The 17,472-nt window shown below is 44.4% G+C and overlaps 3 protein-coding genes across 4 annotated transcripts in view; all 3 read right to left on the reverse strand.

Moving 5' to 3' along the window:
* Window positions 1-3,532, reverse strand: part of LOC129377196 (PHD finger protein 20-like) — an 11,710-nt gene extending 8,178 nt beyond the window's left edge. For both annotated transcript variants that reach the window (XM_055056988.1, XM_055056987.1), the window contains exons 1-7: window positions 3,462-3,532; window positions 2,680-2,759; window positions 1,969-2,140; window positions 1,274-1,358; window positions 449-522; window positions 132-375; window positions 1-57 (exon numbers count right to left, since the gene is read on the reverse strand). The exon at window positions 1-57 is cut by the window's left edge and continues 27 nt beyond it. In XM_055056988.1, coding sequence (XP_054912963.1) covers window positions 1-57; window positions 132-375; window positions 449-522; window positions 1,274-1,358; window positions 1,969-2,140; window positions 2,680-2,759 — 712 coding nt within the window. In that variant the 5' untranslated portion in view covers window positions 3,462-3,532. The remainder of the gene's footprint in view (window positions 58-131; window positions 376-448; window positions 523-1,273; window positions 1,359-1,968; window positions 2,141-2,679; window positions 2,760-3,461) is intronic.
* Window positions 3,533-4,485: 953 nt separating this feature from the next.
* On the reverse strand, window positions 4,486-12,897 carry LOC129377210 (dynein regulatory complex subunit 7-like). Its single transcript, XM_055057003.1, is given in 22 exon segments — window positions 4,486-4,785; window positions 5,308-5,450; window positions 5,551-5,745; window positions 5,822-5,838; window positions 5,841-5,922; window positions 6,763-6,796; window positions 6,798-6,871; window positions 6,999-7,196; window positions 7,326-7,411; window positions 7,414-7,515; window positions 7,518-7,559; window positions 7,899-8,027; window positions 8,103-8,231; window positions 8,306-8,372; window positions 8,869-9,006; window positions 9,086-9,304; window positions 10,141-10,287; window positions 10,350-10,544; window positions 10,886-11,011; window positions 11,095-11,233; window positions 11,954-12,078; window positions 12,802-12,897. Coding segments are annotated over 21 exon segments (2,469 nt in total). The 5' UTR covers window positions 12,073-12,078; window positions 12,802-12,897; the 3' UTR covers window positions 4,486-4,697.
* Window positions 12,898-13,349: 452 nt separating this feature from the next.
* Window positions 13,350-17,206, reverse strand: LOC129377010 (lymphocyte antigen 75-like). Its single transcript, XM_055056737.1, has 7 exons — window positions 17,083-17,206; window positions 16,174-16,352; window positions 15,043-15,259; window positions 14,323-14,655; window positions 14,143-14,240; window positions 13,926-14,046; window positions 13,350-13,474 (listed from the first exon to the last, which is right to left on the reverse strand). The coding sequence occupies exons 1-7, from the start codon at window positions 17,204-17,206 to the stop codon at window positions 13,350-13,352; spliced, it is 1,197 nt and encodes a 398-aa protein (XP_054912712.1).
* Between the last annotated feature and the right edge of the window lie 266 nt (window positions 17,207-17,472).

The raw sequence follows: 17,472 nt of genomic DNA on the forward strand, positions 1-17,472 counted from the left end.
CTGCTGCCAGGGTGGAGTCTGCTGTGATTGGCTGTTTCTGAACTACATCACTTCTGTCTGCAAGACAAGAAAAACAAACCACATTTACCTTCAACCTGTAGACAAACATCAGGGCTCAAATCTTAACTCACTGTTTTCTGTCTTCTTCTTCGTTGGTGAATGAGAGGAAGAAGACTCTGCTGTCTTCCTCTCCTCCTCCTCCTCTTCCTCAGCTCCTTCCTTCTCCTCTGAAGTCTCCTCTTCTTTCCCTCCTTCCTTCTCCTCCTCCTCCTGCGTCTCCTGGCCTCCCTCCTCTTTGGGGTTCTGCTCCTCTTCCTCACTCTCGCCCTCCTCCCATCCCTCGCTCCCCACTGCGCTCCTCTCTGATCTGGACCTCTGCGCCAGACAGCAGCATCAGTGAAGATGAGGAGCTGTTGGAAGAAGGTGAGGAAGGTGCAGCGGTTCTTACTTCGTGGAAGGGTTTGATTTTGGTCGGCTTCACCGTCTGGACCACGCCGTCGTAGAACCGCACCGTGTACGAATCTGGGACGGGAACGCAGAGTTAGTCCGATCACTGAAACTTAAAGCTGTCCAACTGGAGTTAAGGTTAAAAATGTTTCTTTTTTTAGATTCACACATTCAGAACCAGATGTGAACACAAGCTTTTCATCAGAGAAACATCTGTGTTGAAAGACATGACAGGGAATCAGGACCAGGCAAAGAAAACACATCCGATTATGAGAATGAAGTCGCATCACAGCGAGTCAAAATGATGAGAACAAAAGACGTAATGATATGAGAACAAGCTCATAATATCATGAAAACAAAGTCCTAAAGTATGAGAACAAAATGTTGATAAAGTTACAGTATTACAAGAATAACGTTGTAATAATATGAGAAAAACGTCAAATAAGAAGATTGATGTAATAATAGAAATAAACTCATAATAGTACAAGAATAACGTTGTAATATTAGTAAAATGAAGTAATCATTTTAAGAATCCAAACACTAAAGGTCAATGTTGAGCATTTTAAGATCAGTTTCACAAATCAGGATGATATTTAATATCAGTGTCCAATTATTATAAGTAGCAGGAGTTTGAAACAAACGACGGTTTATTTTACAAAACGACCAGCTGCTCTCTCTGTCGACGTTTTGCTCTCATTAAAGAGACTTTTCTAGAAATTTTACAACTTTTTCCAGGTGTCTTTATTCTGATAGTTCATAAGAAATCTCTTAATCTGGCCCGTATGTTCTGATGTTCTGCTGTTGAAAGGTCAAAGTTGAGTCTCACCGTCTTTGTTGACTTTGAGGATTTTTGCCGGGTAGAAGCGGCAGTCGGTCCAACAGGCCAGAACTTTGGAGCCTAAAACGAAGACCTGAGACAGGAAACAGGAGAAAAATGGAAACTGAGCTGAGACGAGGATCTGACAGAAACACGGCAAGATGGAGGAAACGCTCCGGTTCCTGCTTCACGAGGCGCAAAGAAGGATGCTTCATGTCAGACATTTACTGTAAATAACATACTTAAAATAATCATGGAAATATTTCTAAATATATCATATGAAATACAATATGAAAAAAAAAATCACTTTTTATACTTTTAAAATAATCAAATGTTATAACAACAAGATCAGATTTAATATTTATAAAACGTGTGAAAAGAATTTTTTAAAAATAATTTAAAAACTTTGTTATTCAGAAAATAATCAGGCTGTTTTTCATTTAAAAATGTGTTTTTATAACAGATTTTCATCATCTGTTAAAAAGAGATTATAACAGAATCTCTTGATAAGATTCTCAAAGATATGAAAACTGTTTTTATCTGTTATAAAAACAGATAAAAATTTGTTTTATAACAGATTTTTACATAATCTGTTATTTAAAAAAATGATTTTTCAAATTATAAATTAAATTTTAAAGGTTTTTCTTGTAGCAATAATCAATTATGAAAACAATCCTAATCATGATGAACAGCAGCGTTGGTACCGGCTGGGCCTGCGGCGGCGTCAGGCCCTGCCTCCTCAGGCTGACCCGCTCCAGCGGACGGAGGTACGGCGAGCTCCAGTGGAACCACTCGTTGTGTCGACGGCTCCACTGGCGGTAATGGACCAGAACCCGCTCCTTGTCATAATCGATCTTCTCAATAGTGGCAGCGTACCTGAAGAGACAACGCTCAGGTGATTCAAAGACGCAGAACGACAAAATGATCAACTGACCTGTCCAATTATTTACTTAATCGTGAATTTAACCACAAACAATCCTGGAAACATTATGAATAAAAATTAGAAATATTTTCTATTCAACATCATGATCATATTGTTCAATCAGCACAGAACTGATGACACTTTTCTTCTGTACATCAGAGACTAACCCACTAGTTTGGGCTGCTGTTTGTAAAGTTACCTTTGTTTCTCATAAGAGAAAAAAGACATTTTTATCATTTTCAGTAATTGCCCAGCAAAGCCATTATTTTACTATTTCACTAACTTTGTTTGAGTTAACAAGTTATATCATTGGAAAGAGTCTGACTGGAAACCAGGGGAAGGTTAGGATAGTTAAAACATGCTAGGTACTGTGTGTGTGTAAGTGTGAGTGTGTGAGTGTCTGAGTGTAGGTGTGTGTATGTATGTATGTGTGTAAATGTGTAAGTGTGTGTATGTGTGTGTCTGGGTGTGTGAGTGTGTGTGTGATGCAGACCAGTTCTTTTGTCGATCTCGCGCCTCCAGCTGAGCTCCGACCTCGAAGGTGATTCCTGACCTGTCTGGTGGAGTCTTCATCTGCCGGAAAAAGACAGAGCCGCTGTAAAAACTGAAACTTTTTATTCCACATCAGGATCGTTTGTGTTTGTATTCTCTCAGTTGTCCAGGAGATGGCGCTGTTTGTTGAGCAACTTTCTGAGTTACACACATCAAACCCCGCCCAACATTTCATCCTTTTGTTTCTCCGTTTCTGAAAACACTTTTTATATAAAATGTGTTCATAATTAATATGTAGAAGAAGGCAGAGAAGAAATTGAAAGTGAATACAATTGAAAAACAAAGGCACGCCTCCGAGCCTCGGACGCTGATTGGCTCACCGAGCTGTCAGCGGAGAACAAGACCCGCCTCCCAGACCCTCAGATGTTTGACAGCAGCTAAAAGCTAATGCTATCTGTTGTTGTTAGCGTCAAACTGCAGCGAGCAGCGCCGCGGCCCGGCTCACAGTCACTCACAAACACACGCTACTCAATTCCCACGACGTTTCAAAGCAAACGGGTGAAGTTAGCATGAGAGCCGAGCAGCTCAACGGACTGAATCTCCATTGACTTTGAATAGATGAGCTAACAGTTAGCCTCAGCTGAGAAGAAGCAGCTCAGTCTGAATAACAGCCTGAGCTGCGACTGTGAGCCGCTGCTGCTGGAGCAGAAGCTTTCAGAGAGCATCCAACCTGCCGAAGAGTCGACATTCTTAATGAAAAGCAGCGACAGAGCGCCTGTTTACCTCCGGATCTGCTCCTCAGCTGCTCCTCATACTCCGACGGATGCACAGCGCATGCGCCAGCATGGAAACTCAGCTGTCCCGTATTAGACGCTGTGAGCCTGCAGAGTCTGAACACCAGGAGGGATAAAGAGCTGGTCCTGATTGGCACAAATACCAGATGCATGTAGGGGACAGAAACCACAGGAGATGCTCTATGCAAATGATACCAAAACAGAAACTTCCTGCCCGAAATAATAAACTATGTGCGGTAGAAAAAACACCCCTACCTTGAGCCATGGTGGTGGTAGCATCATGCTGTGGGGATGCTTTCATCCAGGAAGGATGGGGAAGATGCTCAGTTCATTAAAAGATAAATATTGCGCAAATATTTAGCGAAGCTATTTTAAATTTTGTTTTAGCTTTGCACTTTATCATTTTTACTAACTTTGTAAACGATTAGTAACAAGCTTCCCCTAAAACCATTAAATGGTGAAGGAACTTTGCAAAGTTTCAGTGAAATAAAGTTAAATTAAAAACCAAGACATGCCTCCCACCCTCTCTAGAGCAAAATATAGTTTGCATTGGCGTTAGCATTAGCTTCACCGAAATGCCACTTTGATCTACTGGTTTAGTGTTAGCCAAAAGGTTAGCAAGGTTAACGCTGCTAACATTTTAGCACTGTTAGCTAAAATGTTAGCTAGGAGCTAGCATGGACAGTACTTGGCTAGCAGTACCAAGAACTGTCCATATTTATTTCCATCTTGTTGGTCATGTGACAGTGATGCTGTTTCAAAAGGGCAGGAAAATACATGTAATACATAATATCAGTACTTGTCGCTTATTGGTCATAGCAGCAATGTTAAGTCTGTCATTGGCCTAAAGTTGTCATATCAGTGCATCACTAGTTTAGATCAAAGCTGTTCAATGGGTTAGAACGGCCTAGTTCAAGTCTAAATCTAAATCCATCTATTATGCTGTTTATTTATCTCGTCGGTGTCGCTGAGTTTGAGCTGCTTTAAGGAGAAGAACAGACAACGAATTTAGTTCTGCTTTTATTCCAGATCAAATGAATCAGCAATGGAAAAAAATCACATTCTGGATTTTCTAGACGCTGCAATTACAGAAACATCAAAGTCCAAATTATTAATTCCACTCGTCTGATTGATACACGGCGGTTTTAGAGCGTCATCATGGATCAGTACAGAAAAGGACACAGTAGAAACTCCTGGTGGGTGGAATGAACGGCTGCTGCTGCGTTCACTGGCTGAAGTGAGAGGCGAGCAGAGAGTTCTGCCGCAGCTTCACCATGAAAGCTTCATGTTTTTCCTCTAGTCTCTCCTTGTGCCTGTAAAACACACACACACACACACACACACACACACACACACACACACACACACACACACACACACACACACACACACACACACACACACACACACACACACACACACACACACGGCTCAGCAGGCTCCTACAGCCACTCTGGTCCAAGCGTTCCCAAACTCTGCAGTTTTTATCTTGTTGATTTCAGCTTTTTTTTTTATGCTGTGATGATTTTTTATGGTTAATCCACAAACTTTAAAGATGTTTTATGGAGTGTGATGCATCACTCTACAGGAATTGCCAGGTTACTGCTGTCTGCAGTACGTAGGAAGTGGGAGGGGCTTCACTGCACAGCGACCGGCGCTTTACGTTATGAGAGGATCTGAAACGTCTCCCTCAGCTTAACCCTCTCTGCTCATCCCAACACCTGGCCACGCCTCAGTGTCAATTGGCTCCACCCACTTTGGTAGAATCATTTCAGTTTGCCTGAAATGATTCCACTAAAGGTTGGCTCCAGTTGAAACGGTATGTGGGTGTTTACCTGTCCAGGCGTCTCTGGGCAGCAGATATGTGAAACTTTTTATCCCAGCACTGGTGACAGGCGAGCTCCGCCTCCTCCTCGCTCATGGTGGGGTCATGCGGGTGTCTCATGTTGTCATTCTCCTCTGCTTGGCTCTCGATCACCTGAACACACATGGATGGAGGAGCTTTGCTGCAGTGTTTTAGTATAAATGAAGTGTTTTTAACAGCCAGGTGTTGGCCTGCCGGTGGAGCGCTGCCGCACCATTTCCAAGTTCCTCTGCAGGAAGTCGGTATGCTCCTCCAGTTTTTCTCTGAATGCTTTTGAGCAGCCGAGGCAGAAGGAGGTGGCCTCCTCTCGAGTGAGAGACTCTGAGTTCCCGAGCCGGGCCAGGTACGGCACCATGACGTCCATTCCCTGCCGATGGAGGATGAGGACCTCCTCTTTGGACGTGAGCTCCTGCAGCAGCAGACATGAATCACTCATGGCGTCACGAACAGGACTGACCTGCTGTCTGGGTGGATTTCTCCCCTACCTCCTCCCATTTCTCCTGCAGGCCATGACCTCCTCCAGTGGGGAGGAGAACACCTCCACCTGCTTCTCCTCCTGCTTCCTGCATTCCACGATGGTCTCCATCTGCTCACATCAGGTAAAGTCAGAATCAATCTAAAACTCTCAGAGCTTTACTGAACTTCAACGTAGGGCAAACATCAGACCAGAGCAGCTCGTCGGCTGGAGGAGATAGATTTCAGATTCATGCCGTCGGCTTCACATCATTCACAATAAAACTGGCACAAGTTCCTACGACAGTCTGAGGATCCACGGCTGTGTCGTTAGCAGCGGCGCTATGCAGCTGTAGCAGCAAGATGGCCGATCTGTCTGAGTTATTTCTATGAATCTTACTTTAGTTGAACAATCTCAATCTTTTAACCAATCAACTAAACAATGTTCACTTAGGGTGTGTTCACACCAGGCTTGCTTGGTCCGCTTGAATCCAACTCCAGTCCGTTTTCTCAGAAGGTCCGGTTCGGTCGGGGAGGTGAGAATATGGACTCAAGCCCAGACCAACTCTACAAACGTCCGTCTGGTTCGGACGGACCACACATACATTCAAACTCTGGTTTGAATGTATGCAGGAAGTGGACTGCAGTGCAGGGCATTGTGGGTAAGTATAGCTAAAACAAATTCGCATGTCTACTGATAGCGGGAGAAACGGTCATGGCCTTTTACCAAAGACAGCAGAGAAATCCTACTGACAAGAATTAGCTTCATATTTAAAGAAGTAAAGAGAGAAAGGATGTTTCTGAGAGGCTTCTCTACCAGCTGCACAGACTAACTTTATACTAGTCAGATTCATCATCATCACACCATGGTACTAATCACCAGTCTGAGTTTTTCTGTGGACTTTGAAGCGCCCAGTCTCTTCTACACGTAGCAAGGAAAACATTACGGATAGAAGATCTGATGTGGAATCACCTCCACCACAGACGCTTTGATTTGGAGAGCGATGTTTCTCTTCCCTTATCAGGTGCTTCACCAACCTGTACCAGGTCAGGGGCCCAGGAGGCTCCTCAGCCTGGTCCACCTGAACACACACACAGATTCACTAATAAAACAATAAAACAACTGTTTTCATCAGTCAGTCCACCATGTTTGCTCATAAACATCTGTTTGTGTGACAGGAAGAGGTGTGAGAAACGATTCAGTCATACCAAGAAGATGGAGAACATGCTGTCTGTGATTGGCTCATCATCTTCTATTCTCTTGAGGCTCCTCCTGGAAGGGATAGTGCGGTGATCCATGAGGTGATAGATCAGCTCCGTCTCCAACTCCGGCACAATGAAGACCCGCTGGGCCACGTCATCGTTGGCCCGTTTGGAGGGGTTCCTATGGAAACGCTCCACCACTTTCTGAAACGCACAAAAGAACAAGAGCCAGGGCATAAAACCATGGAAACGTGTGGCGCTCCCCACCGTTGGGTCGTCAGTTTTAAGATCTATTTAAAGCGTCATGTTGTCCAGCACCAGTTTACCTCTTACCAGCACATTGAGATTCTCCAGGGTGGGCTCATGGCCGTTCTCTGCAGAATGCGGAGGGGAAGTCATCCCGCCCTCACGGAAAAAATGTGTCTCAAGTACAGGAAGTCGTCTCGGCACTTGAAGGATTCCTTTATTTCTTGTGGCGACACCACAATCCGCTCCAGGCCGTCCTGTTCGGGGCGGTAGAACTCATCTCTCGCTCCGTCCCAGATTCCACTGGCTTCCAGGCGTGAACTGACCAGAGCGACAGACACCGACAATCAGTTACGTGATTAAATTAGGACGCACCAGGCAGCATCTTCACCTATTCAGGAAGATTTTAAATAGATTGTAACAACGATGAAAGAGCAGAACATCACGTGCTAAAGGAAACCTTCAGGAGCTTCTGGCTCACACTTCAGTGGTAACCAGCTACATTTACTCAATTACATTTACTTGAGTAATTTCTTGGATGGATACTTTTAATTGAATTTTTTTGTGTCCTCTGCTCTGCTGTCCTGCTTGGTTTTCACCAGGATATTGTTTTTTTGGCAGTTTAAACAAGCAGCCAGGTTCAGCTGTGGCTCGGCTCACATAAAAGGTCGAAAGCTCTCCCGGATTTGAAGCGCTCAGTGGTGGAGTTGTCCAAGTGGTTGAACTCTTTCTCCTCCAGCCCATCACTCCTGTACTTGTACCACTCTTTGACCCCGGCGACCTTTGTGCCTTTAACGTAAACAGACACAGGATCAGAGACGATGGCGGGAGGGACAAAGTGAACCGTTTGGGATGGAGTCTCACATCTCAGGTCTTGGTACGTCGTTAATCTGGAGATGAGGCCGTCGTCGGTCACGGTGGATGAAAACCTCTCCAGCAATGCTTTTCTGTAGCGGGTCTCCTTCTTCCCTCCAGGAAACCTCGTCTGCAGGACTGGGGGACAGAGGGACAGGTGTTGGACGTCTCACAGGACAGGGGAAGGTCAACAACCTGCTTTACGGTTTCACCTTCCCTTGTGATGCCGATCCTGCTGACCCAAGATCTCATCAGAAAAAACTTCTTGGGAAAATCTTCCTTCAAGATAACAATTCACAATTAATGGATGAACGGTGAAGTATCGCGTCACTGTAATCTGATTACTTCATTCCAGGAGCAATCAGGGTTTTAAGCCTGGCAGGCCACCAGGCTTCACTTGCCTCCCTCCAGACTGAGAGGGATGTGAAGGGAACAGGCATAAATACTCAACAAACTTCTTCAAATGAGGAGTCTGTTTTTGGGATCAATGATGTACTTAATTTCAATTTGAATTGAATTTTACAATATGCATAAATTTAAAACAACAAAAAAAGTTTTAGAAAGAGAAGTTTTCATTTGATTAAGTTTTATATGACAGAATATGCAGAAGAAATGGAATTAGGCTTATGGGTGAATTATACCATTATTCAGGTGGTGCATCATATTTGAAATGCAATTAAATAAAGTGAATATTAAAGTAACTAATTACTTTTGAAAATTAGCAGAAAAGTAAGAGGATTACTGCACTTCTCAGACAGACAGGTGGAGTTCTGACCTCCAGCTCGCTGGTGAGTCGTCCGATGAAGCGGTACTCCGCCCTGCGGTGGACGGCCTGGATCAGCTGCTGCTGGCTGACGCCGTCATGGAAGATGGGCTCCCACTGGCTCGAGTCCTCCAGGTCAAAGTTTATGTCCTGCTCACAGCAGAGGGAGTCTGGCAATAGTACTGGGGGGTGATCTGGACCGGTTCTGACTGGTGCTGGGTGGACACACCTTGCAGCCGGCGTGGCAGATCTGCCGGTTGACATAGTAGTTGAAGGGGTTCCACACGCTCTCGATGCCGTGGAAGCTGTCGTGTACGGTCGGATAGCTGCAGCCGGTCAGAGGGTCGATGAAGAAGTTCTCCTCGATGCTGCGCCGGCCCGACAGAACCAGAACCCAGCAGTGGACCCGGAAACCAAACAGGGGATCTGGAAGATGCATGCTCTTTTCCTGCTCATGGAAACAGAAACCAGGATGATGAGGTAAATGGACAGACAGAAGGACTGGACCAGGAACCAATCGATTAATCACATTAATTGCAATTAATTGTGCTTAGTAAATTATTCAAATAATTGTCAACTAATTCACTAATGAATTAATTGACTGGAGTATACAAATGCAAAAAAGCCCATATGCTGAGAGAATAACAGAGCAGTAGGTAAGCAAAAACTGTTTTGTATTTAAAGGTGCAGTACACAACTTTTATTGCCATCTGTCACCATGTTGTAACAGTTTGTTATGACACAGATAATCTGTGAAATGATCACTCTCCTCCACCTTAATCCTGAGCTGCTCCTGCCATCTGAGGAAATGCACCAAAAACAACCAATCAGAGCCAGGAGGAGGGGCTTAGCGCTGCCAATCAACCTTATACTAAACGTGCTAGTGGCGGAGAAACCATTCACCTTTATAGGAAAACTGTTTATCGGCCGTCATCGGTGGCCAGGCTAACAAGCCTTAGCATTCATTACATGCTGTACTAGCTGCAGTGTAGCAGAGCAGCGCCACACTGGGGAGTGATTGGCAGCACTAAGGTGAGGGTCCTGAGCCTCTGTGAAATGTGTCTGCCTGTCTGCTGCGGGAGCAGGATGATCTGGACCCTCTGGGGAACCGGTCAGTCCTGTAGAATAATGTTAAACCTGAACATCTGATGGGACAGATTTCTGCTCGCGCTGATCAATTTTATTATTAATTATTATTTGTTTTTCTGGCATCTGTTCACACTATGAGATTCCACAGGTTGAAGCTTTAGTTATCTGGTTCTGAGGTGAGCTGGAACATTTTACCTCCTGTAGCTCCTTCTCCAGAATCGCAGCAGCCTCGGCGTCCAGCTTCCTCTTCTCCTGATCTAACAGGAAACGGCTCCTCAGCTCCATCGAACACTTTAGTCCGTACTTCTTCTGCGTGTGGTCCGAGGTTTCGTCCTGGTCGCCCTGGAGACACAAATCCACTCAGAAACCTTGAAGTCTGAGAGGCGTGTGTGAGGCAGACCTGCCTTAGCCTTGGTGTCCAGCAGGGGGCACTGCTGCAGGCTGAGGTCCATCAGACACATCTCCCTGGCAGCGTAGCCGCTGACGACGTAGCAGTCGTAGTTGAGGCCCAGCAGCAGGCTGCAGAGCAGGGTGGACGACTCAAAGCTGGTGGCCTTCTGGCTGCGCAGCACCGCTGTGGGGGAGAACAGCTGGCCGGGCTGCAGGGCCCGGTCCACAGCAGGACGGTCACACACTCTGAGGACATGGACGCGTGGTCCTGATCTAACGCTCTGATTAACGGGTCAGAAGTCAGACAGATCCTTAAACAGAGAGCTTAACGAGGAACATGGGGGACATTTAGCCTGTCCACAAGACACTTAACTGGCCCACTTATCTTTACCAGGCGTGTGTGTGTGTGTGTGTGTGTGTGTGTGTGTGTGTGTGTGTGTCTCTGTGTGTGTGTCTCTGTGTGTGTGTGTGTGTCTCTGTGTGTGAGTGCGTGAGTGTGTGTGCGTGTGTCTCTCTGTGTGTGTGAGTGAGTGTGTGTTGCCATACTGACCACCTGCGTGGGCGGCTCCAGTAGCTGCAGGGACAGGAAGTCGGCCACCAGTGAGGAACACTCCTGCCAGCTCTGGAGCTCCCACAGGCCGGTCTCTGTGGGACGGAGAGTGGTGGACACAAACTTCTGGACGGGACAGGACAGAGACAGTTCTGGGGCTCAGAGGGTTTAATGGTGGAAGCAGATTTTAATTGGGGAGCGGCTGTTACCCTGACTCCATACTCATTGACCGGGTAGAGCAGCAGAGGCGTACGGTCAGGATGCAGCAGCAAATACTGACGCTGGAAGTTTTCTGCCATCTCCAGCAGGTGCTCCTCCTTCTGAGAGTTGCTCTTGTAGGGTTCAGGGCTGCAGATGGACAGCAGGGGGCGACACTCACTCACCTCAGAAAATGCTTTCAGTTTTTGACAGAGGGAACAATGCAGAGTTTCTAATCTTGTCGTCTTTAGATTAAGAAATTTATCTTCAATCAGATTCTGAGGGACTCGGTTCATTCAAAATGCTATTAGTCATTTTAAAGAGATGATTGGCAATTCTTTCACGAAAGTTAAAGTGACAGAAGTAACAGTTTGAAAGTATAATGTCAAAAGTAAAACTATGGGTACTGCTTTGAAATAGATGTGCTTTTCAGCAAAATTATGGAAAAATCAGTTCAGAACATTTTATCAGACAAAAACGATTAAGTCAAAAACACATTTGAGTTAAGGAGGAGAAAGTCATGCTGCTTTCAGCTCATATTAATCTAATGTATAGAGCCCTGGACATTAAGTTTGTAATTATTCAGAAAGAGAAAAGATGATACGAGATTTTACTTCTTCCTGCTCCCTTTTTAAGATAGTTTGTTAATTAAAGTGAATTAATTTGTTAAATTGAGTGAATAAACAGACTGATTGAAAATTTGACACTTGGATAAAAGCTAAAGAAAAGCTGCAGCAGGTTTCTCTGGTTATTTCAGGGCTGTTGTCTGTAACCCTGAACATCGTCTGCAGCTTCAGGAATAAACCTGTTCTGTTCACTATTTCTGCCCTCCTCAGCTGCCTGCAGGCTGTTACTGCTGGAGTTGCTCACATGAGCAGATCGATGCTCACATCCTCCTCCTCCTCTTCCTCCTCTTCCTCGCACAAGGCCAACTTCTTCTCCATCTCTTGAAATTCATCGTCAAACACGAACCTCCCAGAGCCCTTCATTTTCCTCTGGAACAGTAAACATGGTTTTACGCTGCGTTTGTAAAAACCTGAAGAAAATCTTTCACTTTTAAAATAAATTAAAAACACACAGCAGGTTGTTTCTGTCTGCGAATCTGCTCTTCACAACCATGAACTTTGTTGTTTTTACCTGGATTTCATTCGAGATCAACAGAAAGTAGAACTAAGATGTGAAATTAAGAACCGTTTTAAAGCTTTTCATGAACAAATACCTGAGAGCTTGTTGGAATAAGTAAATAATCGCATGATAAATAAAAATAAGCTGGATAATTTTAGTTGTGGTGATGTTTCAAACATTTCTATATTGTGCAGGAATATCTGCTGTTGTTGGATCCAGGAGCCATTAGTCATTTCATTTGAAAGAATTGTCTTGAATAAATGTTTGTAGCTATTTTCCACCAACTAATAAAAACTATTATAGTGATTTTTACAGGCTGGAGGTGACATGAGGTCAGAGTGAAAAGCAGGAAGAAGCAGCACAATGAAAACCCTGAACGTTGCTATGCAACAGACAGAACGTTGCTATGCAACAGACCGAAGCTAAAGGAGCTAACTGTTGCTAACTGTTCTGTTGCTAACTGTTCTGTTGCTAACTGTTGCTAACTGTGGTTGAACCGCGACATAAAAACTACTTTAAACCAGTCAAATTAATTATCGAGTCGGCGAATTAAACAGGCCAGTCTACAGAAAACATCAGAAACATTTACTCACCTGATCTAAATCATATCGGAATCGTTTAAAAAGCAAAGAAATCAGCGATTTGAAACCAGAAACTTTAACTAAAGCAGTTAAAACAGGACCGCTGGTTCTCTGTATCCATAGTAACAGAACGACCACGTGACGCGTTACAAAGATGCGTTCACGTGGCCTCGGAGATCGCAGAACTTCCAACCATTTAGAGTCTCTAGAAGGCAAAAAAACTGCTTTGACTTCTTTGGAAGTTTCGTCTTACACTTTAAGTTATCTGAAAAGACTAAAGCGGAGATGTTTAAAGTGTCTTCAACATTTAAATAAGAGCTTTTTACAGCAACATTTCCAAATGCTGGTAAAGTTTACTTTCAGAAATAAACTTTGAGCTATAAATTGGAATAAGTGGAAAACTATTTTATTAATGACTCACACACAATGTTTTTTTAAGCAATTTGTCCTGATTTCAGCCTTCCAGCTCCACATTGACTGTGCTGCTCCCTATTTACTGTGGATATTTACTGTGGATATTTACTCCCTGATTGCTGTCCCATGCATGACCCTGGATCGTTTCACGACTCGGCCTCTGGTTGGAGGATTTTGTCCCTGTCCTCTGTTTGTCCCCTGAGCCTCCAAGTCCTCCCTACTGTCCCCCGGCTGGATCGCTGACCCCTGTGCATCCCCCCTTCCTGACGTACTGGCGTGACCGCACCCCGTTCAGCCCTCTACACCATTATCTTTTGTAATAAAAACGTTTGGTGAACCTTACACTTGTGTTGGGTTCTGTCTGATTTTGCTTTAATGTTACACAATTTTCACATTTATTTTCTCCTTTGTATTCTAACAATGAAAGTTTTTGTCTTTTTTTATTAAATTTTCAACATTTGTATTTAAGTTCAGACTGATCTAAATCTAGATTTGAAAGAAAAGCCATCAACAACTGCAGGTTACATGACAATGTCAGATATATTTGGATTAAACATGAACTGTTGGACAAACTGGGCTATAATGAAACAAAGATGCCTTTGCACTTAATTTGCTTCCAACAAAGTGAATTCAGTTTAAACTATAAGCTTTACTACAAAACCCATGGCTGTTTATATTAAAAACATTAAATATTGGTAATATTTTATTTGCTGATCCATCACTGAACTCTGTTTCAGTTTGGTCGTCCTGTTTCTCCTGGTAGAAGACATTTCCGTCCGGCTGCTTCATCCACCTCAGTCTGATCCCTGCAGTCACCCCTCGGTCCTTCAGCTTCTGCTGGAGCTGAAATGAATTGAAATCAGCACCAAATCAAGAAATGTCCCCATAAAGGACAGGTGAGACCTGCAGCCAGACTTGAGAGCGTGAGACGTGTTGGACCTGTCTCAGCAGGCCTGCCTGCACAGCGCCGTCCTTCAGGTCCACAGAGGAACTTCCCACCAGCTTCACCTTCATCACATGGTTTGTGGACGGGATTTCTGCAGAAACACGGAGCGTTTCATTAGCATGTGTTTGGACCTGCCTCCATCTGTGATCATCAACTTTTATCGATCAGCTGACCGTAGTAGCAGATGAAAGGTTTAGTCAGGTGACATTCCCAGTCCACCCAGTGTCCGGAGTTGGTGAAGTCCATTGCTGCACAGTTCTCCAGTGGACCGTTGGGTTCTCCAGCGTTCCAGTACGGATATGTGAGAAGGGATCCGCTGGACCACTTCCACTGGTCTCTGAAGAGCCCGAGCCAGACGGCTTCCTTTGCAGGTTTGGCTGCCTTTAGGTTGTCATTGTCAGCTGAATGTCTCACACTGGCCAAGTCAGTGTGGTGGGTTCTGCAGTAACTCTGAGCCTGAGTCCAGTTCATCAAGGTGTTGATGACTGTGAAGGTCGCCGTTAGCCCTGAACACAGAGAGGGGCTGATGGTGGAGATGTTGTATTCTGATGTTTAAACTGCAGTCTGCAGACAGTAACTCCTCAGGCTTCTGATGTTTTGGCTCATATTAGTTCATCTGCATCCAAGAAAAACTGCTAAACTTTTATTCTTTTTGCAGAAGAATTGAAACCTCTGCAGAGAGGAACTGGTAGCATATTCTCTTTAGATATAAAACATAATAAGCCTCAACTTTTGCTGTTGACCTTTTTTTGTTTTCCCAAAACATTTTATTCAGCTATTATAAACCCGGGTGGAAAATTTCAAAAACATTTGAATTACAAAGTGTTGCATTGCTGTACTTTGAGAAACATGACAACAGAAAAAGTTAAATGAAAGTAAAATAAGCAGCTCACCGCTGACAGTAGAGCAGATCGGTTTACGCTGAACATCACAGCCAATATCGTTCCAGTCTCCGTTTTCAAGCATCTCCAGGCAGGCCTCTCCGTCCCAGGCGTTGTCCGGTTGTTTGGACGGCCAGTTTCTGTAGAGAGCCTCAGAGTTTTGGTAGAAAGCTTCGTCTGACAGGGACCACCTCCAGCTGCCCACATCATCATACAAACCAATCCAGGCCTGCAACCAACAGCAGCTGCTTTAGCACCAACGGCTGAAACCATTGATTGGTTCAGTTATTATGATGAATATTTGACAATCTACAGCTGAAAAGTTGATATTAACTACATGCAAAGACGTATGACTCTTGTCAGCAGTCTGAAGGTTGGTTGCACCATTTGCTTGTCGTTGTGTATTTATAATCTGACCTGGGGTTCAGTGAGCCTGGCCGTTTCCTTCCTGCTCAGTCTGGGTTTTCAGTCAACAGACAGACAACAATGATGTCACAGTTTGTGCTGCCCTCACTTCACAATATCTATTCTAAAAAATCTGTTTATTTTTACAAAGTATTCAAATCTGAGAGGAAACTTTATTCTTTAATTCTGCGGCTGAGAAGAAATGCATTCAGTAGAGCATTGCTGCCTTGCAGTAGGAAGGTCTAGGGTTAGAATCCAACCATCCCTTCCTTGCATGTTCTCCCTGTGCATGAGATGGTTCTCTCTGGGTACTCCGACAGACTGCGATGGTCCAGACGCCTGAACATAGTGGAGAAAAGCTCCACGGCGCCTCAATGAGGAGACGAAGGTTTTCAGGCTGAATCTGATGGTGTGTCAGTCGGTCCTACTTACATAAAGAGATTTGCATTCATTCCTGACAGCGATACCCTGAGTCAACACCTCCACTGAGTCAGAATGACAAGTGATTAACTTTGCAAACTTTATGGAAATAGATCCTGGAAGGCAGCAGAGGAAGCAGAGAGTTAAAGGAACCACAAAGATTTGTTTGTTATGAAGCTGCATGTCAGGTCAGGTGTAGCTGCTGGATTAGGAAGAGTTCAGACCCAGAGGTTCAGCAGAGAGGAAGCAACAACCATTTCACACTTTACTGCAGGTTAGACTCAAAGGACTGAAGCTGAGATAGAGAAGTGTGTTTACGTCAGTTATGGCGGCCATTTTGTTCGAGTCGACCGTGTTCCTGAGGGTCGTGACGATCTGGGCGCTGTCCACAGTCACCAGGTCTGTGTAGGTTTTCCTGCAGTAGCTCTGAGCGGCGCTCCAGCTCATCGGGTCATAAACGAAGTGGAACCGAACCTCAGCGGAGACGGCCCAAAGAGCTGCAGCAACACGCAGCACAACGACAGCTTAAAAGCTCATCCAGCACCAACTAAAAGCCTCTTAACCTCAAGATTTACTCCAACAAAAATACAAAGATTTAATGAGAGAAAGTTGTTATTTATACAAAGCCTCACAAAAGTATTCACACCCTCCTACCTTTGCAGTTGTCAGTTTTTCAGGACTGGTTCATTTTGATTAATCAGTCAAATGTTATTGTATAGCACATTTCAGCAGCAAGGCATTTCAAAGTGCTTTACATCATAAACACAAAGTCATGCATCATGGAATCAACAATACATTGTTCCATATTAAATTTCAAATAAAACTCTATACAGGTGTGTTTTTAAAGGAAGTCAGGGTTTCTGCTGCTTTACAGTTTTCTGGAAGTTTGTTCCAGATTTTTGGTGCATAGATGCTGAAAGCTGCTTCTCCTCTCTTGGTTCTGGTTCTGGGGATGCAGAGCAGAACCAGAACCAGAACCAGAACCAGAACCTGAGAGTCTGGAAGGTTGATACAACAACAGCAGATCTTTGCCAAACTGTTCAGTGATTTGTAAACTAATGTTGACCTTTAGACTTTTAGAGGCAACAAGAAACTGAAAGTCCTATTATGAGTTTACAACCAGCGTAGATTGAGGTTCCTGCACGTCCCTCAACCATCATGGTGGTGGCAGCATTATGCTGTGGGCTGATGGAGCTGAATCCAGGTAAATCCTGGAAGAAAACCTACGACTGGCTGGAGGTTCAACCACCCTGACCATGCAGCCACGGTTCCATGTCTTAGAATGGTCTAGTCCAGGGATGGGCAACTCCAGACCTGCAGGGTCTCCTGCAACTTTTAGATGCGTCTCCATTTCAACACTCCTGAGTCAAATAATGAGGTCAAATAATGAGGTCAAATAATGAGGTCATTAGCAGGACTCTGGAGAACTTGACTGCATTTAGGAGGCGATTCAACAGGGAGACACGGGAGCTGCAGGACAGCAGCACTCGAGGACCAGGAGTGCACACCCCTGGTCTAGTCAAAGTCCAGAACTCAAGATTCTGTGACAAAATGTGAAAATGAACTTTTATAGATGCTTTCCGTCCAATCTGATGAGCTGCTTTCAGTAGAAAACTG

Source organism: Poeciliopsis prolifica, unplaced genomic scaffold (genome assembly GCF_027474105.1).
Source record: "Poeciliopsis prolifica strain line A6 unplaced genomic scaffold, Auburn_PproV2 SCAFFOLD046, whole genome shotgun sequence".
NCBI classification, from domain to species: domain Eukaryota; kingdom Metazoa; phylum Chordata; class Actinopteri; order Cyprinodontiformes; family Poeciliidae; genus Poeciliopsis; species Poeciliopsis prolifica.

Bases quoted from the DNA above. Each gene is read 5' to 3' on its own strand.
- LOC129377010 (XM_055056737.1), bottom strand. From the start codon at position 17,206: ATGGAGACGCATCTAAAAGTTGCAGGAGACCCTGCAGGTCTGGAGTTG. The intron at 15,260-16,173 runs GTAAACACACTT...TGTTGGTTGCAG, and splicing joins AAATGGCCGCCATAACTGAC to GCCTGGATTGGTTTGTATGA. The intron at 14,241-14,322 runs GTCAGCTGATCG...GTGTTTCTGCAG, and splicing joins ACCTTTCATCTGCTACTACG to AAATCCCGTCCACAAACCAT.